The sequence below is a fragment of the Cricetulus griseus genome, chromosome 5 (genome assembly GCF_003668045.3).
Source record: "Cricetulus griseus strain 17A/GY chromosome 5, alternate assembly CriGri-PICRH-1.0, whole genome shotgun sequence".
Taxonomy (NCBI): Eukaryota; Metazoa; Chordata; class Mammalia; order Rodentia; family Cricetidae; genus Cricetulus; species Cricetulus griseus.
The window spans coordinates 119,339,853-119,367,741 of NC_048598.1; the positions used below are offsets into that span (position 1 = coordinate 119,339,853).

Genomic DNA, 27,889 nt, shown 5'->3' on the forward strand with positions numbered 1-27,889 from the left:
AGCAAGCCTAACCTATTATTATTTGCCAAAATTTATGTTATTCTTTCTTTTGCCAACATTTCTCATTAGTTGTTACTTTTTAATGAAAGATCTCTTCATATAGCATAATTGATTGGGCTACAAGAAACTTAAGTTTCCATGCTTTGACAGTGCCACCACTTGTTCACAGCCTTTAACTTGCTTCTCTGATGCTCTAACTCTGAAGTCAGAAGAGACTGATGTGCAGAATACAATAGTTTCTGTCTGTCTGTCTATCCTGTCTGAAGCCCGGCTTTCTGAACTAGATGGCTGCTGGCTCTGCTAGCTCAATCTCCAGCGCATAGTGAGATGTGGTGCTGGTCATTGACTACACTGCTCTGTACAGTCATGTGGACAGTGCTGTTCTAGTCCATAGGGTTAGTTGGTGAGTTAAAATAAAGGCTGTGAAAAACCTTAGAAATCCTACTCTGTAGGAATTTTAAGATTATTAGTGTGTCCACCTCTGGTAGAATTCAGAGCCTTCAGTCACTTTAACAAAACACAACTCTGATTTTTTGTTTTCCATCCTAAAGCCAAGGAGAAATTTGTAGTTTGTGATTACAATGCCCTTTGATTTCTTAGAAAACACAGTTCATAACTAATTCAACTAATTCAACAGTTCATAACTAGGTTGGGTTGAAAAGTGATTATTATCTGAATTCCAAGTAGAATGTAGTCACAGAGACTTGGAAGTTACTTTTTAAAAACACCAACTGATCAGAACTTCGCCACTCTAAGCTGCCTGTGCTCAAAGAGTTTCTTATTTCCTAGATGAAATCTGCCATCATAGTCAGGTTAGTGTCACTAAAACAAAAAACCAGCATTTTCCCTTCTTGTTCTTTTATGACTTCATTTGAATTTTGTCAGATTGTGTACTAATTATGTATAACCAAGTACAAATAAAAAGCCCTTGGGGGGGGGACACAGTTTTGGGGAAAAAAAAGTCTTTTCCTTCCTTTGTTCTCTAGGTTATAGTGATTTGTGCTTCTGACCTATCCTCAAAGCCAAGAATTGCAAAGATAGTGTGTCTGTACTTCTATAACAGACAGGATGCCTAGGGGAAGCTCCTAGGGAGGAACAAAGGTTCATTCATCATCCCCAACAATAGTAGTAACACAATACAGATTTTGCTTAAGCTGCCTATTTCAGAAAGGAATCAATAGGTTCTCCAGGTACATATAATATGCTGCCTTATTAGTATGGACATTGTTATAAAAATTTCTACAATCTGTCCCTAAGAGCTGTTTGGATAGTAGAGAACTGTGAACTAGCAAGATGTCACATAGTGAAAGGTACCAGTGGTGTACTGTCTGACTAAATAGCAGATTCCTTACTATGTCAGAGTCCTGTAATCCGTTAGAAATAATACTCGGTGACATCATTTTATTGGAGTCTGATACTGGAGCTTGCTGGGTGATGAAGGTTTGATCTGGAAGGTTAATTTCACCCCTATAATAACAAAATAGTGCTGTCAACAGTCATGCATGAAATTTGTTTCAAAACAACAGACTTGCTAAATCATTCTCATTTAACTCGAGCTATAAAATATCCACAAGGGACTCTGTGATCAGGCTTTTGTTCATAACTCTAGCAGAAAAAAATCTTACCCAGTTTCTTTCATTTCTCCACTGTCAGAAATATAGTCTGGAACAGGAGGCTTAGAACTCGACCTGTATTTCCTGTGATAGATAAACATCAAAAGACAAATGAGGCAATGTCTCCTTGTGCCTTCCTATTTCAATGCCCTTAAAATGTTGAGTCAAATTTCAGTTGGATAAGGTTTCCATTTTCAGAATGAGTTTTATATTATTATTATTATTGTTGTTTTGTTTTTTCGAGACAGGGTTTCTCTGTGTAGCTTTGGAGCCTATCCTGGCACTCGCTCCGGAGACCAAGCTGGCCTCAAACTCACAAAGATCCGCCTGGCTCTGCCTGCTGAGTGCTGGGATTAAAGGTGTGTGCCACCAACACCTGGCCAGAATGAGTTTTATACACGATATATATATGTGTGTTTGTGTGTGTATATATATAGAGAGTTTATTTTTGTTTTGTTTTGATTGTTTGTTTGGTTTTGGTTTTTCAAGGCAGGATTTCTCTGTATAACTGTCCTGGCTGTCCTGGAACTCTCTCCATAGATTCTGGCTGGCCTAGAATTCACAAAGACCCACCTGCCTCTGCCTCCCAAGTGCTGGAATTAAAGGCATGTGCCACCAGTGCTTGGCTAAGATATGATGTATTAAGTATTCAAATATAATTCTTAAAGCTGAGACATGTTGAATTCAAGAAACAAATATTTATGGAGACAACCATAATGAAGGTGCTCATGAACAGTGATTAATGTCTAAAGGCAAGGCTGAACAAGAGAACTGATCAAAACACCCAGCAAAGTTCCCTTCACACAAATGAGCCTCATGGAACAAGGAGGATAGATCAGTGGGTAAGAGTACTTGCTGAGAAAGCAAGAAGACATGAGTTCAAATCTAGCATTTGGAGGAGAACACAGGTAGATCCTAGGAACTAAACTTAACAAAAAATAATTTATGTCAAGTGAATGGCTTTTGGTTGTTTTGAGATAGGGAGATACCAGAATATGACCCTAAACTCCTGATCCTCCTCCTCCCACCTCTGGAGATAAGAGAGATTATATGAAGGTATGAAGACCTAGATTAGGGACTCTGTCTTGATTGTGAAGGTCAAGAAAGATCTGACAAAGGAAAAGCTTGAGCTAATATCCAAGGTTTATAGAACAGAAAGGGTAGAAATGTCTGCTGGGCACATAGACACAGAACAGTTAGGCAGTGGTGATAGGCAGGGTGACAGGCCCAATATACTTCAGAAAATTTAGGGTAATAAATAGGAATGGAATGTAATTGATTCATCATTCTGAATGAGTGAGTTTCTAGAGATAAAAATATCACATGCGGACTTCCCAAGAAAGTCACACATGCCACTCCTAAACTTGACTTAAGCAAGTCCAATGAAAACAGTGTAAACCTATTCAAATGGTAGCAACATTCAATACTCTGGTAGTTAAACATGAAAAAAATCCTTAGTAAAACACTAATAGTGCCTAAGTGATTGCTAAACCGTCTATTTTATCTGTTTACTGTTTATATCCGTCTGATCTAGGTCAATTACAAAATACTGTACTGTTCAATTCACAATTATACATAGTCAACTGTGAACTTTTACCAAGTTCCTAATTATTATTCTTTTTTATCTTTTTTATTTTATTTTATTAGTTCAAATTAGGAACAAGCTTGCTTCAGATGTCAATTCCTTCTCTCTCTCCCTCTCCCTCCCCTCCCCCTCCCCCTAATTATTATTCTTACTTGGGAGGTGGAGGCAGATCAGGAGTTCAAGACTAGCCTCTGTGACATAGTGAGATAAAAGCAACCTAAGCTACATGAGACTTTGCTACAAAACAAATCAGCCTAAAATAATAATATACTCATCTTTGCAAACCAATACAGGCTCAGTAGCTAAGTTTCCCTAAAGGTGCCACATATTCAGCCAATCAGTGGTCCTTTGGAAACATCACCTTAAACATCTGAGATTTATTTTCTCTCTCCTATTTCCACATCTCTTTGTTTTTGTGTTTATTTGTTCATCTCCCAGTCTTTTGTCTCTAAAAGTTGCAACAGCTGAGCAAGTAGCTAAGGCCTTTCTGGTCTCTAATGTATTTCCTTTAATTCTCATCACAATACAGTCCTTGTTCCTACATGGCTTCTAGGTTCGACAACCTGACATTTCATTACACAAATGGGCAATTACCTAGCAGCAAGACCATTCATTTTTGCAAAAAGCAATCTCAAGACTTTCTCCTTTTGCTCCCAGGTCAAATCTCTAATATCCACATTTTTTTGAGTGCTTGGCCTGAAGAATGAAAAAGAAAAACAATGGTAAAAAAAAAATGTGATCAAAATAAACTTATCTTCTTTAAAAAACACAAAGTATGTAAATGGAAAATTTCTATAGAATAACCAGATACTATATAGTGATTTCAAAGCAAACTATACACACTACAAACTATAAAATTTGAAAAGTAATACCATCATGCTAGCCATCATCATAAAATGAAATGAGAGACACAACAAGTACTGTGACCCGAATTGGCGGGTTATGGCGGGTTATGGCGGACAGACTACTAAAGCACAGTGCTAAAAAGTAACTGAATGCATCTCCAGTGCAGTCTAAGATGCCACAGACATCCCACTTGCCACAGTATGACAAAGTCTCTAGACACTTTTGGTTAATACAGTGATATAGGGGGCATTACTGAATGCCCTCCAATCCATGGAACATTTCTGTAAAACAGTCATTATAAAGAATTACTATATTTATTTTTAAAAATTATATAATTATTGTTACCTATTATCTCAGAATAGTAAAGGAATAGCATAAAAGGAACTGAAAAGTATACTTATAAAAAAATGTTTAACTTAGCCAGATGTGGTGGCGCACACCTTTAATTCCAGCACTCAGGAGGCAGAGGCAGAGGCAGGCATTTTTCTGGGCTCAAGGCCAGCCTGGTCTACAGAAAGTTCTAGGACAGCCAGAGCTACACAGAGAAACCCTGTCTCAAAAAACAAACAAAAAGAGCTAAGATAAAGAAAGTAAAAGACAAGCCAGGTGTTGATGGCGCATGCCTTTAATCACAGCACTCAGGAGGCAGAGGCAAGCAGATCTGTGAGTTCGAGGCCAGCCTGGTCTCCAGAGCGAGTCCAGAGCGAGTGCCAGGATCTAAAGCTACACAGAGAAACCCTGTCTCGAAAAAAACAAAAAAAAAAAAAAAAGAAAAAGAAAAAAAGAAAAGAAAAAAGAAAGTAAAAGACATTAAACAGTGATGTCACTCAGCACAAAATAATAGTCACCTTTACAAATTCCTGTCATGAAATAAATGGGGATGGCATGAGCCACCACAACCTGCTGAGTTTTAAAGGCTCACATACGTTTTAAAGGATCAGAAAACAAGGGCACAGAAAGACAATGCATTACAGCATTACCATTTCTCAGCCTCCATGAGATCATGATTCACACTGTTGGTACTGTGTTCTTTGCCATCAAAGGTCCTGATTCTGGGGTATTCTGTTCTTCCCGCACATGCTGCGCTCATTTTTAAATTGAAAGCAGCTTGTGCTATCTGCTTGTAATGCTTCCTGTTGATCAGAATCTGCTGTTTCACTTGGTTCAGAGCATCTAGAAAGAATTGCTCCACTTCTGTCCTCTGGTCCAGGATGTTCTTAGCCAGCTTCTTCACTCGATTCATTTCCTTGTCCTTCATCTCAAGAAGATACTGCAGCTTGTCAATTTCTACCTTGCCTGCTTGGTTCTCTATAATTGCCTTTTGCTGCAGTTTGAAAACTTCAGCCTCAAACTCTGTGGTCATGTAAGTCAGCGCATTCTCCAAGCTTAACACCTTCTTCTGAAGAGTTTGAATTTGTGATTTCTGCTGGGTAAGTTGCATAATCTTTTCCTTAATCAACAGCTCATTGGTTTCCTAAAAAATAGAAGGAGACTTTTTTTTTCTTTAAACATTCTAGAACTTAAAAGTTCTTCAATAATTTCTATTACCTAAGGGGATTGAGCGTGATGTTAGGCTAAGGCAATTATTTTGTTTTTTTCTGTGGACAAAAAAACATCCTTGGGTCCTTTGCCTAGGCTTGTGAGGCAATCCACTGATTTTATTAATTAGGAAACTTATAAACTTTCTTTATAATTCCTATGTAATTCCTTTATAAAGTTACATATTTTATATTTTTTAAATAAGTAGGACTGTTCAAAAACCATTAGCAAGTCTATAAAGAAGACTGCAGCAGACCCCTATTTGTCTATCCTAATGTCCATTCTCCCTTTCCTTCAAGTCAGCTGAAAGTCCCAGGGTCCCTTGCAGTTCAGCAATGCCAAGTTGAAATATAAGGTGAATTTTTTTGTGTGTGTTTACTTGCTCCTCCCCCCCCCCCCAGTTACACAGAGTTTCTCTGTGTAACAACTCTGACTGCCCTGAAACTTGCTCTGCAGACCAGGCTGGCCTCAAACTCGAGAGATTCATTCTCCTGCTCTGTCTCCCAAGTGTTGAAATTAAAGGCGTGCAGGCCGCCACGCAGCCGCCGCCGCCACCACCACCACCACCACCACCACCACCACCACCACCACCACCACCTGGCTGAGATACAAGTGGAAATAGGACCCCTAGGAAGATTTTCAAAGGAACCATGCTTTGTTGTTTAGTTTATCTTCCCTCCTGTTGTCTGGAGTAACACTTAGGTCTCTATCAGCCACCTGGCCATGAGGTTCTCAACATACACAAATAAAGAAAATAAAGAAAATGTTTAAGATGAGATGGCTCAGCAGTAAAAAGCACTTGCTATTCTTACACAGAAACCAGGTTTGGATCCCAGCACCCATGAAATGGCTCACAACTGTCTGTAACTCTGGTTCCAGGGAATCTGAAACTATTCTGGTCTCCACGGGTATGGTACACAGACATGCATGCAGGCAAACACCCATATGTACAAAATAAAAATACAACTTTTTAAGTGTTAAGAACATAAGGTACATGTTGCAGAGAATTAAGGAAACCAATCCTGATGTGGATTTCTTTCCTTTAAGCATCCTTTAAGTAAAAGACTAAACAAAGTGGAGATACCACTAATGTGAGGTGTGTTACAGCCAAACCAATTCCTAAATGATTTAGGATCTAACAATAAACAAAACAAAGTGAGTATTCTAAGGTATCAGAGGATAAGTGTCATGTTTATGTTTCTGATATATTTGTAAAAATCATGCCTAATATGTCTTCAAAGTTACTTAACAATCTTTTCTGATAAGACAGTTTCCTAGACAGAAGGAAAATGCTACTGTTGTCCTTATCATTATTATGCTCAGTTCTTGTTATTTACCACACAATCTTTAGAAAAGAAGAAGAAAGAGACAATCTAAATGAGAGGGAACCTTTTGATGCATAAGGCAGGAATGACTTTCTTGCAACTTCTCGGAGGTTTTCTGTCGTGTTTCAGCTTCCTTCAAATGATATGTAAGAGCCTTGTGAAGATACACGTTCTCTTTAAAAACATTTCTTCCAGCAGTGCTCAACTGCCTGAAAGATACACACACATATATATTTAAGAATCCAAAATATAGGCCTAAGTTTCTTATGTGTGTGTAGTGGGGGGCAATGGGTGTCTTGAGTCAGGGTCACCCTATGTAGGCCAGGCTGGCCTCAAAATCACAGAGTTCCACCTGCCACTGCCTCTGTCTCTGGAGTGCTGAAATTAAAAACAGGCATCACCACACCTGGCTAATGTCTAAGTTTTAAACATACCTAAGAGAACATTAACAGCTTTACACTCCAAACATTATAGTGATCACTGCTATGCTGAGTATGTAGTTCAGTGAGAGAATAATTGCTTAGCATGTGCAAAGTCCTTGGGATTAAACCCCTAGCACCAGAGTCTGGGAGAGAGCAGAACATGAGACACACATGACACTATCACAATTTAACTTATGAGTAACTACTCAATAGGTAGATGGAGACCTTGTGACCAAGTTCTTCCTCAGCAGTAAGTGAAAAACAATGTCTTAGGTGATGATGGCAAGACTCTCACTCTCTCTATCTCTATCTCTCTCTCTCTCTTTCTCTCTCTCTCTGTTTTTTCAAGACAGGGATTCTCTGTGTAGCTTTGGAGCCTGTGTCCTGGAACCCGCTCTGTTGACAGGGTTTCTCTTTAGAGTCTGTCCTGGAACTCACTCTGTAGACCATGATGGCCTCGAACTCACAGAGATCCTCCTGTCTGTGCTGGGATTAAAGGCATGCACCACCAATGCCCAGCTAAGACCCTGTCTCTTAAACAAACAAAAAGCAACCTAGGAATAGTGGCATACATAATAATCCTAGCTATTCTGGAAGCTGAGCAGGAGGCTGACAAGTTCATGGCCTGCTTGGGCTACCTAGCATGCACAGGGCTGGCCTTGGCAATTTAGCAAGACTGTTTCAAAAAGAGAAGGGAAGATCTGGGGATGTAGCTCAGGGGTGTAATGGACATGCAAGTATGGGTTTTCAACTTCTAGCACCTCACACACAGTAAAGTGGCACCAATTTCCTATGTCCTCTTGTATCCATGTCCATATGAGGACCTACAGAACTCTAAAGTGAATCCCCACCTGAAGAAAGCTGCCAGACTCATCAATACATTAACAAGAAATAAACCATGGAGACCTGGGGTTCAATGTTGACATAGCACACTCTAGTGTTATCACACATATATTCTGACAATTCCACACAGTTGCTCTATAGCCCTACTTTAGGTTTGTTTGTAACAGGGTCTCACTATGCAGTTTAGGCTGGCCTAGAACCGGTGAAGCTTCTTCCTAAGCACGGGCATTATTTTAAGTGAGTGCCACCATGTCTGGACAGCCTATTTGATTCATCAAATTTATTTTCTTAAGAATTCTTCCACTGGGCAGTGGTGGCACAGCACTTGGGAGGCAGAGGCAGATAGATCTCTGTGAGTTTCAGGCCAGCGTGGTCTACAGAGTGAGTTCCAGGACAGACTCTAAAGAAAAACCCTGTCTAAAAGAATCATTCAAAGGCCAGGAGATCCCAGCACTACAGAAGGCAGAGGCAAGCAGATCTCTGTGAGTTCGAGGCCAACCTGGTCTACAGAGCAAGTTCCAGGACAGCCAGGGATGTTACACAGAGAAACTCTGTCTCAAAAAACTAAAAAAAAAACAAACAAAAAGGCAAAACAAAACAAAAAAAAACAACCCAAAACCTTCCAACGAGACCAGTGAGATGGATCCATGGGTAAAGGTACTTGCCATCCCTGGAACCCACATGGTAGAAGAGAGAACCAACTTCTTGTAAGTTATCTGACTTCTAAACTCACATTATGGCACTAATGTACCATTAAATATACATACCTACCTAAATAAATAAGTATAATAAAATATTTTAAAATAATTTTTCCAGTGGTTAACCAGCATGCATGTAGGTAGCCAGCATCTAACTTCAAAGAGCAGGTTATTGCTACCATATCATGTTCTGGAAAGGCTGGAGCAGAAAGGGTAGGAGACACAAAGAGAGTAAGGGTGGACAAGAATATTTACAGGGAGTTTGTCAAGAGACAGAGAAGATAAGCTTAAGACTAAATGACAGAGGAAGCAACAGACTTACATCATAGCTTCATGGTGGGCTCTCTCGGCCAGCATTACTATCCTCTTCTCAGCCTCTTGTTCCAGACGGTGCTAAAAACACAATATGGGAGGTTTAAATACAAAACCCTACTTCTAAAACAGATTTTTCATATCACAAAGTAATTACTTCAGCATCAGACAGAATCCTTTGTTCCCGGGCTGGAGGGATGCTTCAGTGCGTAAAAGCCCTTACTGCTCTTGCACCTGACTGGGTTCAGTTCCCAGCACCCACATGATGGCTCACAACCATCTATGACTCCAGTTTCAGTGCCTGAGACCTCCTCCAACATCCACAGGCTCCTGCATGCACAAGGTACACATGCATATACTCAAGACACATACACATAGTTTAAATAAGTAAATAGATTTTTAAAAAAACACCTTGTTCACGTGACCTGATATAAAGAACTTTTGTTTTGTTTTGTTTTGTTTTTCAAGACAGGGTTTCTATGTGTAGCTTTGGAGCCTATCCTGGAAGTAGTTCTTGTAGACCAGGCTGTTCTCAAACTCAGAGAGATCTGCCTGCCTCTGCCTCCCGAGTGCTGGGATCAAAGGCGTGCGCCACCATCGCCTGGCTATAAAGAACTGGTGGAGGAGAGGCAGCAAAAAAAGGAGAGTATGGTGAAGGGAAGGCTCAATAGTTAAGAGCACTGGCTGCTCTTCCAAAGGCCTGGGATTCAATTCCCAGCACCCAATATGGCAGCTCACAACTGTCTATAAATCCAGTTTGCAGGATCAATGCCTTCTTCTGGCCTTTGCTGGCACAAGGCACACAAGTAGTGCACAAACATAGATGCAGGCAAAACACCCATATGCATAAATATATGTAAAAAAATTCTCATTGAGGCAGCAATACTATGATGGTTAATCTTGGCTGTCAACTTGCACACTTGGAACAAGGGAGCCTCAATTGAAGATTTGCCTCCACCAGACTGACTTGTGGTCACATCTGGGGCATTTTCTTGATTGCTAACTCATGTAGCAAGCTGAAATAAACTCTTTTCTCTACAAGTTGTTTTTGGTCATGGTGATTAACACAACAGAAATGCAAACTAGAATAATGACATATACATAAACCAGGAAAGAAACATCTATCTTAGAAAGCAGAGCTGGAAGATATTTTTGCTAAATAGAACCTGATGAAAGTCACTAATTTTAAAATTGGGGAATGTGCAGGGCATGATGGCACACACCTATAATAACCAGCACTCAGGAGGTAGAGGCAGGAGGAATCTCTGTGAGTTCAAGACCAGCCTGATCTACATTTTTAGTTCTGGGTGAGACATGGCTGCATAGTGAGATCCCATCTCAAAAAAAAAAATTAAAAATAAGAAAGAAAAGAGGGGACTACCAAACTGAGGCCTTAAGCCTTCATAAGACAAGGATATTTCAAGACTCTTGAATAGAAACAACCTAAGTGCCTACCCACTAACTGGTATACATTATGAAATGCTATTGTCATAAAAAGGAACAAAATCCAGTCATTTGTGGCAGCTTTAATAGAACTAGAGGTCATTGTGCTAAGTGAAATAAGTAAGGCACAGAAATACAAGTACTGCATGATTTCCCTCAGAAGTAACTCCAAACAGGTTGATACCTGGCTGGAAGGATAACTCAGTGTAGAGTGCTTGCCTACGTGTGTGATGTCCTATGTTCAATCCACAGCACCACAAAATAGGTAAACGGAAGACAGATAATCATATGGGAGTAGAGAGTGGAATGACAGTTATGGAGGCCAGGAAAAGTGAAGAGGGAAGGAAGTGAGCTTGGGAAGGAAAGGGTTCGTTTTGCTTACATCTACACATCGAAGTTCATCACTGAGAAATGTCAGGGCAGGAACCTGGAGGCAAGAGCTAATACAGAGGTCATGGGTGAATGCTGGTTACTTGCTCGCCATGGCTCATTCAGCCTTTCTTACAGCACTCTGGACCACCCGACCAGGGATGGCACCATAAACAATGGACTGGGCCCTCCCACCTCAATAACTCTTTAAGAAATGACAGACTTCCCTACAGACCAGTCTTATGGAGGCATTTTCTCAATTGAAGTTCCTTCCTCTCAGACTCTTAGCTTTTGTCAAGTTGACATAAAACTACCCAGCACAGAGGGGATAGAATGAAGAAATGTGGATTTGGGCGCTAAGTTACAATTATGTATAAGCACAAGTTTCTGCAGCTTGAAGATTGATAACGTGAATATGTTCAAAAAAACCTACAAGAAAATATCCTGAAAGTTCCATCATAAGTGGTACTTACAGAGGAGATAGATGTCCTTATTAATGAGGTGTGAAAAACACACCTGTAATTCCACCACTTGGAAAGTGGAGGTGGAAAAGTCAGGAGTTCCCACTAAATACCAAGTTTAAGGCTAGTCTGGGGCTACTTAAGACCTCATCTTTAAAAAAGTGAGAAACAAATTGAAAAGATATATTTAACCTAACTTAAACATTGTATAAGCAGAGGCAGGCCAATCTCTGAGTTTGAGGCCAGCCTGGTCTACAGAACGAGTTCCAGGACAGCCAGTGCTACACAGAGAAACCCTGTGTTAAAAAAACAAAACAAAACATGTATAAATATATTGAGAAACTTCACGGTACACTATTAGTATGTACACATTTTATATTTATTTACTTATTTGGTTTTTCGAGACAGAGTTTCTCTGTGTAACAGCTCTGGCTGTCATGGAACTTGCTTTGCAGACCAAGCTGTCTTTGAATTCACAGAGATCCACCTGCCTCTGCTGGGATTAAAGGCATGCACCACCACCACCTGGCCAAATTTTATTTTATTTTTTTTAAAGATTTTATTTATTATGCATACAGTATTCTGCTTCCATGTATATCTGCACACCAGAAGAGGGCACCAGATCTCATAACAGATGGTTGTGAGCCACCATGTGGTTGCTGGGAATTGAACTCAGGACCTCTGGAAGAACAGCCGGTGCTCTTAACCTCTGAGCCATCTCTCCAGCCCCCAAATTTTATTTTTTACATATTATTAAAGATTAAAGAAGGAATCTCTATGTGGAAAAGAAAAAATTACGACACTGGAATATGGAGATTTGTTTTTCCTCACTTGTATTCTACCTTTTTTTTTTTTTTTTTTGAGACAAGTCTTGTAGTCCAGGCAACCTGTACAAGTCTTGTAGCCCAGGCTTCCATGTAGTCCAGGCTAGCACAGACCTTGATATGTAGCTCAGAGCTGGCTTTGAATTCAAAATCTTCCTGACTCAACATTTTAAGTGCTATAATTATGGATGTACACCACTACACTTATTTTCTGCTACCTGATAACATTTTCTAGCAAGATACCAAATGGAATACTGGAATGCATATAAACAAAACATTTCTTAATATTAATGTTCTATACCTTTTCTTCAAAAAATCTGCTTTCTAGTCTTTTAAGAGTCTCCTGATGTTTTTTTTCTGAGTTCCTTAGATTTTCTTTCAGCTTAAAAAAAAAAAAGAAAAAAATTGTTCAAAGATTGAGTGGGACATATCATAGAAAATTCTGAAGATACATTGTATGACCTATAATCCTGAACACAAACACAAAATCAATGTCATCTCCTCTGAGTACATTTTCCTTAACCATCTATAGATTTACTAAGTTGGTATTGAGGTTCTTTTTTTTTTTTTTAGATTTTATTTATTTATTATGTATACAACATTCTGCTTCCATGTATATCTGCACACCAGAAGAGGGCACCAGATCTCATAACGGATGGTTGTGGTTGCCAGGAATTGAACTCAGGACCTCTGGAAGAGCAGTCAGTGCTCTTAACCTCTGAACCATCTCTCCAGCCCCCAGTATTGAGGTTCTTAAGGACTTTTTGTGAGTAACAGTTCTTAAGGCATTCCAGATATATTCTCTTAAGGTATATGAGATATGGAATCACAAAATACACAGTCTACACATATAAAAAAAGAAGATAGCAGGCTAGGGAGATGGCTCAGCAGATAAAGCACTTCCAATCAAGAGAAGACAGCTCAGAGCCCTAGAAGTCATGTAAATCACAGGTGGCTGTGGCACCCACCTATAATTCCAGCTGGAAGATGGAAAGCAAGGACTCCTCAGAGCAAGCTAGCTAGAAAGATAGTCTTATCAGGGAACTTTTGAGTTTGATTGAGACATCCTGCCTCAAATAATTAGGTCAAAGAGTGATTGAGGAAGATTCCCATCACCAACCTTAGGCCTCCACATGCATGTACACACACACTCATACACATTTACATACACACATGGATATTAAATTAAAGAAAAAAGGATGATAAAAATTATCTGGGGCCTAGTATAGTGGCACATGCCTTTATTCCCAGCACCAGGAGGCAGGGGCAGGTGAATTTCTAAGTTTTAGGTTAGCCTGCTCTACAGATCAAGTTCCAGAAGAGTCAGGGCTACACAGAGAAACCCTGTCTAAAAAACAAGACAAAACAAGAATCACCATATAAACACTCTTCTGGATGTTATCTATGAAGCTGTTTTTAGAAAGGGTCAGGGACTGGCAAGATAGCTAAGTGATTAAGAACATTTAATGTTCTTCCAGAGGCTTGGTTTCTAACATCCATGTTTGGTGGCTTACCCCTGCCTATAACTTCAGCTTCAAGCAATCTCACATCCTCTTTTGGCCTCCATGGGCATACAAACACAGATATGTGTAATAGAATATATTAATTATATATAAATAAAAATAATCTTTTAAAAATAGAAAAGTTCAGCTCAAGAGGGAAGAACCCCCCAGAATGTGGGCAGCACCATTCAACAGTTCTGGGTCCAGGGCTGACTATGAGGAGAAAGCAAATGGAGTACCAGCACTCATCACCCTTTGCTTCCTAACTGTGGGTGTGACCAGCTGCTTCACATTCTTGAGGTCACGACATCCCTATCATGATGGACTACTCAAATTGTGAGCCAAAATTTCCCTTCTGTTGTTTTTGTCCCAGGTATTTTCCACAGGTAAGATGTAAATAATACAAGGATAGAACAGTAAATATTTAGTGGCATAATATTTTCACCTATAACTTAAAATTTTTCTATATTATAATCTGTTATACTCAATCTTCATTCTATTATTTATTTCAGATGTTCGTTCCTACAGTTTCTATTTAATTTTTGAAATGGCTTATTTTGTTAACTTTCAAAACTAATGTCAACATACCAGTTCATATATGGTTCAAATATCCCCCATCCAAGTGTCTGTAGATGGATCTTTGATATATCACTAGACTCCCCAAAATCTATATATCAATACATCTTTCAAAAGATAATTAGTGGATCCAAAATGGCTTAATGGATAAAGGAACCCCGGATCCACACAGTGAAAAGAACTGACTCCTATTGTGACTTCTACACACACACACACACACACACATACACACACACAAACAAGTTAAGGTGAAAATTAGTGGCTGAGCATAGTGACTCACACTTATAATCCCAGCAGTTGGAAGTCTGAAGAAAAAGAATCCCAAAGTAAAGGCCTGCCTTGAATATATAATGAGTTTCAGGTCAGTGTGAGACAGACAGACAGTTTCAAAAACCCAAACAAGGGCAGACGAGATGGCTCAGGAGGAAAAGGTAAAGATGTCTGTCACACAGGCTGTCACCTTAAGTTAGTTTTATGAGTAGAAGTGGACGCAGATGACTCCACAAAGTTGTCCTCTGACCTCCTTACTGCACAAAGGCAGGGACACTCATATATACACAACAAACACACTAATCTGGCTTTCATTTTTTTCCTTTAACATACATGACTTGAGTTCCTTTTCAAAAGCTAAATATAAATTAGACTGAAGTCTATACAAATAAAAATCTCTTACCTAATGTACACATTGCAATTTTAAGTATAGGGGCCCCTCACATTTGCCTCATTTCTTCTACATTTGAGATCCACAGAACTGCCCTATTGGTTTTTGTTTTCCTAGTAAGGCAGTAACTTTGCCCTTGAATTTTAAGTGTTCCTCAACTGTCCTCTTTGAAATGTCTAAAATCTACTTCTCCGATAGGTGGCGACATCGTTCTTTCAAAAAAAAATCACATCAGAGCACTATGGTATAAACTAGTTCTTTATTTTAACTTAGATGTATAGCTGCTATACACAGGATGGGTAGTGTGAGAGTTCCATAAGTTAACTGAGTTGATTCAATCTGCAGCATTGTTATATAAAACAAAGCTTGGATATTCTTCCTAGAAAACTTAATATTCTTTCAACTATGGTTGGTTTTTGAGGTGGCCAAAACAAGAAGTACTTTGAGATCTGACAATTATGGAAAACCTAAGTAACGGCAATTAGACCCCATCAGGGTCTTCTGGGGTGTTGGAAGCACCACCCTCTGCTGTACGATACTTCTCCAGTTTAGCAATCAATTCTTTTGCGGGATTGAAGACCCCATGGGTCTGCTGCTCACAAACATAGCAGCGTGGAGTAGTGCGGAAATGCTGCAGTGCACAGGTCTCGCAGAAATAATGCTTACACTTGGTGACAACTGGATTTCGGAAGGTTTGTCGACAGATGAAACATTTGAATGGTATTTCCTCATCATCACTTTCTACTTCGTAGTTTTCATCTTCATACACACCGTAACGGCCCTCGTCAAGCTCACGTTCTATCTGCCACCCGTGCTTGTAATCTGAACGGTCATGGAGGAATTTGCAGCTGTCTCCAAAGCCACAGAAGCCAGTTTCCTTGTAGTCCTTACAGATGTCAGGCTGGTAATCCCAGCGCACGGTGGCACGTAAATGTTCGGGGGCTCGGATGGGGCCCTTCCTCACCATGCCGGAGGAGGCATTGCCCATGGACGTATCCTTGGGCTTCATGTATTTCTGGTAATTATTAATTCCACGATAGATCTTGTCATCCTCCTTGCCTCTCAACTCCTCCTGGATTTTCTGGCTGCGCTCAAAGATGGACTGTGCGTCTCGCTCCTTCTCTGTGTCCAGCTCGTAGACAGCTGTCGCCCCCATGTCCTCGGGCCCCACCGGTTTCGCCGAGCGCGTGGACTTGTAGACTACGCCTAGACACTCAGTCTCCGGCTTCTCCTCCTCTTCGCTGCTCACATCACAGTAGGCCGCCTTCTGTTTACCGCTGCCACTCGTCTTCTGGATCATTGGATTGTGGGTGGCCCGCTTCTTCTCCGGTCGCACCACAGAGCAGCCTTCGTCGCTACTGCTTCCGCTTTCCCCGGAGTCCGGATCGCACACAGGCCGCTTTCGGCGACCAGCACTCCCTTTCCGCCCGGGCTTTTTGAAGAGGAAAGAGCACACCTGGTCCGCCGACTTTTCCTGAGAAACTTGCTCTGCCATCTTCGACTTCCGAGCGCCGAAACGGCTGGCAGTAGCTGCTGGTGCTGGGAGGCGCGGGATACTACGTCACTGCTGAGCCGCGCTCTGGGGCCCGAGAATGTCAGTGCGCATGCACCAGGGCGCATGCACCACAGCAAAGGTCTAAGAGAAAGATGCCCTAGGTCTTTGGAAAACTGCTCTTGCGGGTCTTGTATTGCAACGATTACAAAATTACCGGCTCAAAGAATTTACAATCTAGTAGGGAAGATAAGGTAAATCACGATGTGTTCTGTACCAAATCCTACAGAAAGATACGGAATCATTAAACAGGACTCTGGGGGAAGGCCTCGGGGAGAAAGTACATTTAAGGTTAATGGATAGACATTTATCAGAAATTTATGCATACTAAGAAATATTCAGGCCGGGCGTTGGTGGCGCACGCCTTTAATCCCAGCACTTGGGAGGCAGAGACAGGTGGATCTCTGAGTTCGAGGCCAGCCTGGTCTCCAGAGCTAGTGCCAGGATAGGCTCCAAAGCTACACAGAGAAACCCTGTCTCAAAAAACCAAAAAGAAAAAGAAGAAAAGAAATATTCAGAACAAAGCAAGAAAAACAAAGACTGGAGTGTAGATCAGTAATAGATGGCTCGTCAAACATAACCAAAGTTCTGGGTTCAAGCACCAACAAAATAAAGGAGAAGACTTCAGAGTTATGTGGATATCCAATTTGGGTAAATTGAAGGATAAAAGACCGTGTATTGGTATAATTGTATTGTTATAAAGGATTAAAATTTAAGCCAGGCGTGGTGGCACACACCTTTGATCCCAGCAATTGAGAGGCAGAGACCAGCAGACCTCTGTGAGTTTGAGGCCAGCTTGGTCTACAAAGTGATTTCCAGTACACCCTGAGCTGTTACTCAGAGAAGCCCTGTATCAAAAAAAAAAAAATTAAAATTTGCTATGTGTATAGTCTTAACTTACACATTAAGCTGTCTAGACAATATGCTGTTTACAGCTAAGAAATGCAGACTCTTGAGGGAAGTGATCAGAAGATCATCAGAACTGACATTTAAAAGATTCCTAATGGGGGGGGGGGTGGCTGGAGAGATGGCTCAGTGGCTAAGAACACTAGCTGGTCTTCCAGAGGTCCTGAGTTCAATTCTCAGCAACCACATGGTGGCTCACAACCATCTATCCATCCCTCTTCTGGCCTGCAGGAATACATGAAGACAGAACACTATATAATAATAAGTAAATTTTAAAAAAAGATTTCTAATGGGATTGAAGCATTCCTGTAATCCCAACGGAGACAGAGGTAAGAGGATCAGGAGCTCAGAGACAGCCTGGGCTACATGAAACCCTTCTCAAAATTACATTAGGATGGGGCCTAGAGAGGTGATTCAGCAGTTAAGAGCATATATTGCTCTTGCAGTCCAAAGTTCAGTTCCCAATACCCATATCAGTTGGCTAACAACTGCCTGTAACTCCAGTTCCAGAGGTTCCAATACCCTATTCTAACCTATTTGGGTATATGCACACATGTGTACCCACACCCAACACTTACAGATAACTAAAAATAAAATCTCTGAGAAAAGAATGAAAACAGAATTCTGGGAGGCTTATGTCTGTAATCATAGCAATTAAGAGGGTGAGGCAGGGATGCTGTTTCAACCATGATGCCAGACTGAGTATACAGAAAGTTCCAGGTCAGCCTTTAATATAACAAGATCATGTCTCAAGCAACCAAAATAAATGAATATTCCTACTGCAGCTGTGTATACTTAGGGCTAGAAGGGTGTGTGGTTTTAAAGTATGTTTACAATTCTTTGACACTATCTTCAAATGATGGAATCTTATTTCCACCCCTAGAATGTGGACCTGATTTAGAGACTCGGTTCCAAATAACAGACTATGGCAGAAATGTTGCCATGCTACTTGCAAGGATAGGTCATAAAAAAAAGCCACTAGGGCTGGGGATAGAGGTCAGTGGTAGAGTGCTTTCATAGCATACATAAGGTCCTGGATTCCATCCCTACCAACACACACACACACACACACACACACACACACACACACACACACACACACACCAAGTTTCTGAGCAGCTATTGAATTCTTATTCACTCTCCATGTCATCCACCAACATATATAACAAGGACAGCTTACCAAGGACCCAGGTGAGCAATGCTGAGGCCTACCACACTGACAACACCTGCACAGCCATATGAATGGGCCACTTTGGAAGCAAATTCTCAAACTTCAGTTAAGCATTCGGGTGACTCTATCCTAGCTAATAAAACAGGCCTTTTATAAAACAGGAAATTTCAGTGTTCTTTACCCCATTCATCCCTACCCATACAGCCTTCTAATTTTTCCTAAAATTGTCTCTCATCATCCTAAACACATTTTCCTGTAGAATTCTGATACTTTCCCATTGGCAATTCCTAGGAACTGGTGGTTTGCTTCAATTCAGTTCCAAGGTTTAACTACTAACTAACTTAAGAAGGTGCGTTGGATGAGACCTGCCAAGTTCACAAAGAAATCAATACCTAGAAAAAGAACACTGTCAGCCAGGTGAACCAGCTCAGCAGATAAAGGTGCCTGCCGCCATGCTTGAGCACCTGAGTTGATCTCTGGAACCCACACAGCAGAAGGAAAGAACTGACTTTACAAGTTGTCCTCCTCTGACCTACACATAGGTACACTCCACACACATACAGAAAACAGACATATACAGGTAAACAAAAAAAGAAAAAAATATTGTATGTAACAGTTGAGACATTTTGCTTTCTCTTTTCTAAAATGTTCTGATGTCTCAAAGGAATAAATGTGAAGACTTTTTTTGGGAGAGAGGGTTTAAATTGTTAATGGAATCTCCTTAAAGAGAGATTGGGGAGACAAGTTCAGTGGTTAAGATCACTTACTGCTTTTACAGAGAACCCAGGTTTAGTTCCCAGCACCTATGTGCTGGCTCACAACTGTCAGTCATCTAGTTTAGGAGAATCCAGCATCCTTCCTTTTCTGGTCTCCTCCAGCACCAGGGATGCACGAAGTGTACTTATATACGTGAAGGCAAAACATGAACACACATAAAATAAATCTTTCTTTGAAAATAAGAAACAGAAAGAAACTTACCTCATCTAATTCTTTTTCCACTACGATTTTTCTCTTCTGGAATTCTTTCATTGTCTTTAGCTCAGTCTGAATCATGCCAATTTCTTTGGCTTTTTGATGAAACTGTCCCTCCAATTCATTTATCTGCATAGTATACTTATGTTCCTGTATTCAAAAAAGAAGTACTTTAAGGAAAAACAAGTGTTGCATAGAGCCACGCTTTATCTGAAGCCTGGGCCATTTGTGTATCTTCTTGAAAGAACTGTCCCATCTTTGTTTTGCATAAAGTTATAATTTTTGCATAAAATTTTAATTTCTGTAAAATGATGCCAATGGCTTGAAATAAGAAACAAATTCAGGAAATTTTTTTGTCTATATAGTTCAGAGAGTAGCTATATGGTTAGCATGTGAAACCCTGGATTCAGTCCCCAATAGCAAATAAATAAAACTCAAACCAAATAAGAAACCTATAAAACTCAAAGCTTTTGTGCTAGTTGGTAACACAATCTTACAGAAAGGAATTTCATATTATTTTTCAGACAGGATCTCCCCACTTGTTTCCTTTGAACTACCTTAGCTTTCTACTACTCTGCCTTTGAACTATGTAGCCTAGGCTAGCCTTGAACTCTCAGCAGTCCTCCTGCCTCAGCCTCCTGAATACTAGAATTACAAGAACAAGCCACCACACTTAGTTTTTAAATTGTAGTAGTGTTGAATTAGAGAAGTAGCATGCATGAAGTCCTGGGTTCAATCCTCAACACCACAGGAAGAAATATTTTTGCAGTTTTCATCAAAAATCTTTGTCGACAAATATTTAGGAGAAAAACCACCTCTTCCCCAAAAATTTCACACTATTTTGAACTCTTCCAGTGATCTACTGGTGGTGGTTTTAGTGTTCTGAGATTGTCACTGTAGTAAGCCTTAAGTATTGAAGTAATTATGCTGATACCATTTAGGACCAAGACTCTTGGTAAGGGATAAAGGTGAACCATACATCATAATAAAATCCTGTGTTTTGAGTCTGGGTATGTAACAGAAAGTATAACACCAACCAGCATGCAGAAACCCCTGGGTTTGATCTTTAACACACACAGTGGAACTCAGTATCTATATTTTTTGAGACAAGATCTTGTTATGCTGCCCATAATACTGGCCTTGAGGCTGTCTAAACTCCAGGATTCAAGCAGGACTCCTACTTTAGTCTTTGAAGTAGTTTGGTGTGTATCATATGCCTCCATAATATGATACTTTGGAACATTTGTATAAATAAGAGCATGGGTTTTATATTTATTTGTTTCCTGTTTTGTTTGGTTTTGTTAAAGATCTGGGGATCAAACCCAGGACCTTGTGGATACTAGGTAAACATTCACCTATGCTTCTGGATTCCCTTTTTACATATTCTCTCCTGCCCCAAAGATAGGGTTCTCTGTGTAACTGCCCTGGCTGTCCTGGAACTTACTCTGTAGATCAGGCTGGCCTTGAACTTACACAGATCCACCTGTCTCTGCCTCCTGAATGCTGGGATTAAAGGCATACATCACTATCACCACCCAGCTTCACTTATTCTCCTTGTGCCTAAAATAACCAAATTCACTAGAAATCTGATTCACTAAAAAGTCAACTCTCAGTATAGGTAGATACTCACCAATTTTTCCTTCTCTTCTTTGGCTTTTTCCTTTGTTTCAACCAGTTGCTGTTTCAGTTTTTCTATCTGTAGAAGACAAATTGCCAGAGTAAGGATGATATAGAATTACTTTGTATAGTATTTCTATTCATATGCTTTATTATTTTATATAATACTAAAGCCATTAAGCCAGGAAAGACAGTAAAGGAGGGGACAGGGATTTCCTCGTATACTTAATCTGCTATTGATAATTTCTAAGATCTAGCTATCATCAGAATTATGTGGATAACTTTTTTTAATTGTTGTAAAAAAAAAAGGCAGTATTGGGCTGGAGGAATGGCTCAGTGGTTCAGAGTGTTTACTGCTCTTGCAGAGGACTCAAGCTCAATTCCTAGCACCTACGTGGCAGCTCACAACTGCATATAACTCCATTTCCAGGGGATCTGATATCTTCTGGCCTCAATGCAGGCTCCTGCATGAATGTGATGCTCAGGTGCATACATATACACATAAAAACTACTACATGAAATTTACTCTGTCAACATGTTTTAATATTTGATTTTGTGAAACAAGGTTTCACTGTGTAGTTCTGGCTGTCTTGGATCTTACTGTATAGACCAGGATGCCCTTGAACACATACCTGCCTCTGCCTCGTGAGTGCTGGGAGTAAAGGCATGCACCACCACTATACTGTAGCATGTTACATTTTTTAAGGCTATACAATTGTCCATAAATATGTAAACATGATTGTCTTTTTCTCTTTGGGGAGAAGTGATGGGGGAGTAGACATACAATTTCTCTGTGTGGAACTGGCTGTCCTGGAACTAGGTATGTAGTCCAGGCTAGCCTCAAACACACAGAAGTCTACCTGCCTCCCAGGAGTGCTTGGATTAAAATGTGTGCAACCACACTCAGCCTCACTTGATTTCTCTATCCATTTATTTTTAATAGGTTTTTAAATTGTCAGTTTTTTTCTTCAATTATGTGTTGTGTCTGAATATGGCCATATGTTGTGGTCAAGAAGTATCAGATCTCTCTGAAGCTGGAGGTACAGGCAGTTGTGAGCTGCCTGATGTGGGTGCTGGAAACCAAACTGAGTTCCTCTGAAGAACAGTACACATTCTTACCTGCCAAGCCATTACTCCAGTGTTATTTTTAAGTTGCTGTCATCTCTGTTAATGTAAATAATGCTACAAGAAAGAAAGAAAAAGACAATGATAGCAAAGCTATTCTGAAATAACAGCTTTCTTCAAGAAGAGTTAAAAGTTAACTACAGTATCCTAACCATGTGATGAGATTTCAAGGTCTTATAATCTTTTAAAATAAAATCCCAGCATTTGAAGGCAGAGACAAATAGATGCCTGGGAGTTTGAGGACAGCCAGGGCTATATAGAGAGACTCTGTCTCACAAAAACAAAACAAAAAACCTCCAAAAAGTATAACCATGTCACAGAGGGAGGTTGTGAGGTTCAGTTTTCTACATACCTACCATATTATCTTTCTCCTGATCCTGCTTCTTCAAATAGCTTAATACAGACATAGTATCTTTTTCCAATTTATACTGCTGTTTCTTTAAGTCTTCATTATTTTTTGCCAGTCTTCGGGAAGTATCACGATATTCAATCCTAGAGAGTTCTGTGACTTCCAATCTGGCCTCCCAAAGAGAGGCATTGGCCTTAGCTCGTTCAATCACGTGTTCATCCACTTTCATTAATTTCCTGCAGAAGATGATATTGACAATATGTAACTTTCTTCACTCTATTAGCACCATTTTTCTTTTGTTTTGCTAGGCACTGCCTAGCACATAAAAGTGCATACTGTTGGAAAAAGGAATTAATAAGAAATACAAATCTACTTGTATTCACGTAAGAGAAGAGGAGTGCTTTGGAGTATGGCTTCAAAGGAGTGGAAAAACAAAGGACAAATGCATTTCCTAAAGCTCTATACCTTCTCATTTATTTCATTTTTTTATTTACTTATTTTTGCTGTGCTGAATATAAGACTCAGTCTAGAGTATGGTAGGCAAGTGCTCTACAAATGAGCTACAGCTCTTAATTTTTTCCACTATTTCACTCAGTTGTGAACCTTGGCTTACTGCCCCCCAGTGGTTACATTTCTACATGAGGACACATTTGATTGTATATCTGTAGTCTCCACCCCACTCCACCCCCAGTGTTTGTTATTGATTTGTTTTGTCTAGTTCTTGCACAAAGGATCAAGTTACTTGGACAAGCATGTTAAATACTTTGCTTGTTGGTACCACATTATACCAAGCTTTAAGGATACCTGAAAAACACACACCATCATTTATGCAGAAATGAAAAACATTTTTAGTAAGGCTCTGGGGATGAAGACTGGCAGCAGTAGAATGAATGCTTAGCGTGTATCTAGGTTTGATCCCCAGAACCATAAAAATCAATAAAGGATAGGTTCAAAGCTTTATCGAGAAGAGGTGAGGGTCATCAAAATATTGCATTAGCATTAACAAAACACTGCCCTATGATAGGCACTAGCTACATAAATAATGCATAAAAAGTTTCACCTGCATTTGGATTCTAAATAGTCTCCAGGAAGCAGATCTTTCCTCCTTACCCTGTCACCTTCCAAGTCTTAGTCCGGTTTGTTCTCTTCAAATGCAGGGCAGCTCCACTCCCAATTCTCCAGTCTGCCATAGCAGTTGCTGTCCCTTTCCAGTGTGATTTACACACTAGTAATAGAATGCCCTTCTACAATCTCCAGTTGCTACCAGAAAGTACAAGAATTGATGCAAGCAATTAATGTCTCTAAGAAAAAGACCACTAAATTACTGGAGAAAACAAAGGAGGGTTTCTCAACAATGAGCCATGGAACATCCATGGAATACAAAGTATATTATTGTTCTTTCTTTTTCACACATGCCCTGAAGAAGAGCCAAAAATATAAAACATGGCTGTGAGTTGCTGGAAGCCCTTGGCAATTTTTAGAATGTGCTAGACTGAAAAGTTGTATTTTGTTTTCTCAGACACCATGTAGAATATATATGTGGAGAGGTCAGAGATTAGAACACTTGCCTATCTGGAGAGGGCCTGAGTTTGATCGTTGGGGTAGGGGTAGTGGGTCTACAAATCATTAACCTATCATTTTACACAGGTGAGGGGGACAGAAAAAAATGATGGTGGTGGTTAACTGGGACCGTGGGATGACAGGTCATTTTCTCTTTCTCGTTTAGTACTTTCCGGATCTCCCAAGCTTTCTGTGCTTCACATGAACTTACTCTAAGTTACTCTGCTGGAGATGTAACCTAGGACCATTAGTAGAGCTACACTCACAGACCAGACCAAACAAGTTCATTTTTTTCCTTTTAAATATAATTTACTTACTTTTATTTCATGTGTGAAAGTGTCAGATCCCCTGAAACTGTGGTTACAGATAGTTAAGAGCTGTCATGTAGGTGCCGGGGATTGAACCCCGGTCCTCTGGAAGACCAGCCAGTGCTCTTAACCACTGAACCATCTCACCAGCCGCCCCCCCTCCCATGCCCCTGGGCACACCCTTTTTTTTTTTTCCTTCTTTTTTAAAAGATCTCTCTATGTAACCCAGGCTGCCCCAGAACTTGCGATCTTCTTCCCTCAGCCGCCAGAGCAATGCGATGGCAGGTGTCTCCAAAGTATTCAGTGTATAATGACAGCTTTAAGGTATGCTTCTGCGGTTCCCACGTATGGGGGTGCTGAGCTCTACGTGTGCCTCCAAAGGCTTGAGGGGCTACCGGGGGGGGTAGCCCAGTAAGTCTATTGACATTCTAGCAGCAACTCGGGGCACCACAGAGTCAGTGCTAGAGCGGTACCGGTGTGGGATGGGGCGGGGGGTCGGAGGGAAGGATCTGACGGGTATGGTCCAATACTTTTGCGGTCTCCCTTTGCTCCAAAAAAAGGACTCCTCAAGTCCCAAGGAACAACTTCAACCACTCAGGCTAGAGCTGGCACGGAACTACGCCAGTTCATCATGTCAGTCTCACAACGCAGCTCTCTCAGAGGCTAGGGTTCAGTGAGAACCGACGGACGGACGGCAGGGGTTGTCCTCCAAAGCCTGGCGGTCAGCGGAGGCGGTCAGCGCGTTCCTGGGTTCAAAGTGCCCCGAGGGCAGGCCCGGGGGAGGTGGTGGTGGTGGGGGCGGGGCTCTGCGCCGCCGCTGCGCTTACTTTTTGTCTTTGCCTTTGTTCTTGCCTTTCCTCTTGTCCTTTGCCGGCATCTTGACTTCTCAGGAGTCTCACCGTCTTGGTCTCTGGGTGGCCGCCACCTGGGCCTACTCTGTCTCTAAGGAAACCACCAAGCCGAAGGGCTAACGTCCTCCGTGCCGTTGAGGGCACGCGGAGGGCGCACGCGCGTGACGTGACCGCGGCGAGGGGCGGGGCGGAGGGCGCTCGGAAGAGGCTGGCGGCCGCGCCAGGGCGGCGCGCGCGGTGAGTGTGCACGAGCCCCGGCGGCGCTCCCGGTGGTTTGGGGACGGCCGGGAGGCCGGGAGGGGCGGGAGCGGGGTCCGCGGCGTCCCAGCCTCACGAGACCGGCCTCACGCCTCAGGAGGCTCGCTTCCCAGCGGCTCTCCGCCCGTCACGCGCGCATCCCTCCGAGCGGCGCCTGTGGGGACTGGGAGCGCGTCCTCCCAGTGTGGCTCCTCCACGCCTCCGGCGCTGCCACCGCGGCGGTCCTGCCCGCGCCCCTGCTTCTGCCTCCGGGGCGCCCGCGCTGCGCGACTCATGCTTCCCTCCCCTCCATCCCGGCTTCGGTCTCGCGGGCTCCGTAGAGGACGGCGCAGCCGGGGACGTCCCAGGCCAAACGCTTTCGGGGAGGCAGTTGACTTTCCCGAGGGCGGTGGCTGGGGCGAGGCTGTCACGCTTCGCGGGTCAGCGCGCTCGGACGCCGGCTCCCGGCCTGGAGCTGCGTGGCGGGGAGGGTCGTCCGCCCCGGTGTCTGCGGTGGCGGGTGCTTGGCTCCAGCCGACCCCCGGGTTCCTGTTAGCTGAAACCGCCCGCAGCCTCCAGTGACCACAGTCTGTCTGTCTAGTCCCTTTGCTGCAAGTTGCATAAAGTTGCAAGCGCTTGCCTCGCATCCCGGATCCTGAAAAGGAGTACTCCAGTATTCTAGTTTGTTCCGAGGAGGGGAGCCCTGTGATTAAGCCTTCATTCTGGCAGAGAGCGAGTGAGTCATTACGGAAGACAGGTATTGTGGCTGCCAAGTCAGTGGTTAGGAAAAGTGTGAGTGGAAGCTCTGTTTTGCATTATCCTCCGTTTCAAATTAACATTTATTTGAAACGTCATTGTTAGACACCCTCCGCCCCCCCCCCCTTCTCTAGGGAGAAGGTATTACTATAAGGTGAAGTCCCGCCCCGCCTCGCCCGTGGGGGCGTGGCTTTTGTGGTTCCTAAATTTTTCGCTAAGAGTAAGCATGTTGATTTGGTAAAGGACCTTGAAAACCATTTTGAGCCATCTGCTAACATCTGTTTTGACTGTGTTTCTGGTGTATTCTCCCCTGTGTGAGACACACCAGTAGACCCATGAGCAGAATCACATTACCCCTGAGAAGCAATCTATAAAACACCCTATTGATAACAAGCAGAAAGGGAATGGGGCACCTTCTGTCATAAGGTGTATATTTAGACTTCCTTACAAAAATTGGCTGAAAATAAAAACCAGTCCCAAATTTACCATTGAACATAGGCCTACTGATGAACCCGGAAACACAAACTTTTGACTTCAACAAGATAGCTTCTTTGTTGTTGTATTTTTAAACCCTTATTTTTATTTTATGTTTCTGAGTGTTCTGCTTGCAACTGTGTGTCTGTGTGCCAGGTGCTTGCAGTGCCTCTGGAGGCTATGGAACTGGAATTACAGATGGTTGTGAGCTAACATGTGGGTTCTAGGAATCAAACCTGGGTCCTCTGGAAGAGGCCCTTAACCTCGGAGCCATCTCTCCAGACCCACCCTACCCCCTTTTTTGATACAGGGTCTCACTATATGTATTGGCCTGATCTAGAACTCACAAAGATCTGCCTCCATTTGCCTCCAAGTGCTGGAATTACAGATGTATACCACCATACCTGGCAAGATTGTTTCTTAATTATATGCATAGCAATCTTTTTTTTTTTTAAGGCAGTGGCTCATATTTAGCTCTGACTGACCTGGAATTCACAATGTAGACCAGGTTAGACTTGAACTCACAGAGATCTGCCTGCCTCTGCCTCCAGAGTGCTGGAATTAAAGGCGTGCACCACCACACTGGCTAAAGAACACAATGCTTTAAAATACTTTATAAATTATTGTATTTTATCAAGCATAAAACATCTGTTTTTGAGATTATAATAAGATTATATGATTTTACCTTTTCATGCCTATTTTATAAACTTATTTTTGTAGATTACAATGTATGACATGAACATATATAAATATTTCAAGGCCTGCCTAAATTTATTGGTATTTCACAGCTCTACTCAAAAACTGCTCCCCCACCCCACCTCCTCCTTCCCCCAGACTTTCGTGCAGTCTGTCTTCTTTATTAGTCAAGTATGGGTTTTTCAAAGTTGGATTCCCATCATATCACCTTTTTACAAGTTATTTTATGTAACTGGGTGTTTTGCCCACACACATATGTCTATGCACCATGTGTGTGCAGTAGCAACAGAGGCCAG

The 27,889-nt window shown here is 41.6% G+C and overlaps 3 protein-coding genes across 10 annotated transcripts in view; 1 reads left to right on the forward strand and 2 right to left on the reverse strand.

Annotated features, from left to right (window-relative positions):
• Bbof1 (basal body orientation factor 1) overlaps nt 1-25,542 on the reverse strand; it is a 28,400-nt gene extending 2,858 nt beyond the window's left edge. The window contains exons 1-12 of one of the 8 annotated variants that reach the window (XM_027418496.2): nt 25,407-25,542; nt 23,822-23,971; nt 22,719-22,947; nt 21,251-21,316; nt 19,627-19,770; nt 12,582-12,662; nt 9,194-9,264; nt 6,973-7,117; nt 5,025-5,518; nt 3,793-3,894; nt 1,626-1,697; nt 1,353-1,467 (exon numbers count right to left, since the gene is read on the reverse strand). In XM_027418496.2, the coding sequence (XP_027274297.1) occupies nt 1,353-1,467; nt 1,626-1,697; nt 3,793-3,894; nt 5,025-5,518; nt 6,973-7,117; nt 9,194-9,264; nt 12,582-12,662; nt 19,627-19,770; nt 21,251-21,316; nt 22,719-22,947; nt 23,822-23,901 (1,599 nt within the window). In that variant the 5' untranslated portion in view covers nt 23,902-23,971; nt 25,407-25,542. Of the gene's footprint in view, nt 1-119; nt 1,468-1,625; nt 1,698-3,792; nt 3,895-5,024; nt 5,519-6,972; nt 7,118-9,193; nt 9,265-12,581; nt 12,663-19,626; nt 19,771-21,250; nt 21,317-22,356; nt 22,420-22,714; nt 22,948-23,821; nt 23,972-24,588; nt 24,637-25,406 lie in introns of those variants that run through there. The other 7 variants (XM_027418492.2, XM_027418497.2, XM_027418494.2 and 4 more) reach the window with 7 other exon arrangements.
• Nucleotides 15,260-16,726, reverse strand: LOC100751742 (E3 ubiquitin-protein ligase RNF113A). Its single transcript, XM_027418503.2, has one exon. The coding sequence runs from the start codon at nt 16,512-16,514 to the stop codon at nt 15,501-15,503; it is 1,014 nt and encodes a 337-aa protein (XP_027274304.1). The 5' UTR covers nt 16,515-16,726; the 3' UTR covers nt 15,260-15,500.
• Entpd5 (ectonucleoside triphosphate diphosphohydrolase 5 (inactive)) overlaps nt 25,529-27,889 on the forward strand; it is a 36,093-nt gene continuing 33,732 nt past the window's right edge. The window contains 1 exon segment of the mRNA XM_027418501.2: nt 25,529-25,667. The gene's annotated coding sequence lies outside the window, so the exon portion shown is untranslated.

What these genes read in the sequence shown, in the direction of transcription:
- LOC100751742 (XM_027418503.2), bottom strand. Translation starts at nt 16,514, where the DNA reads ATGGCAGAGCAAGTTTCTCAGGAAAAGTCGGCGGACCAGGTGTGCTCT.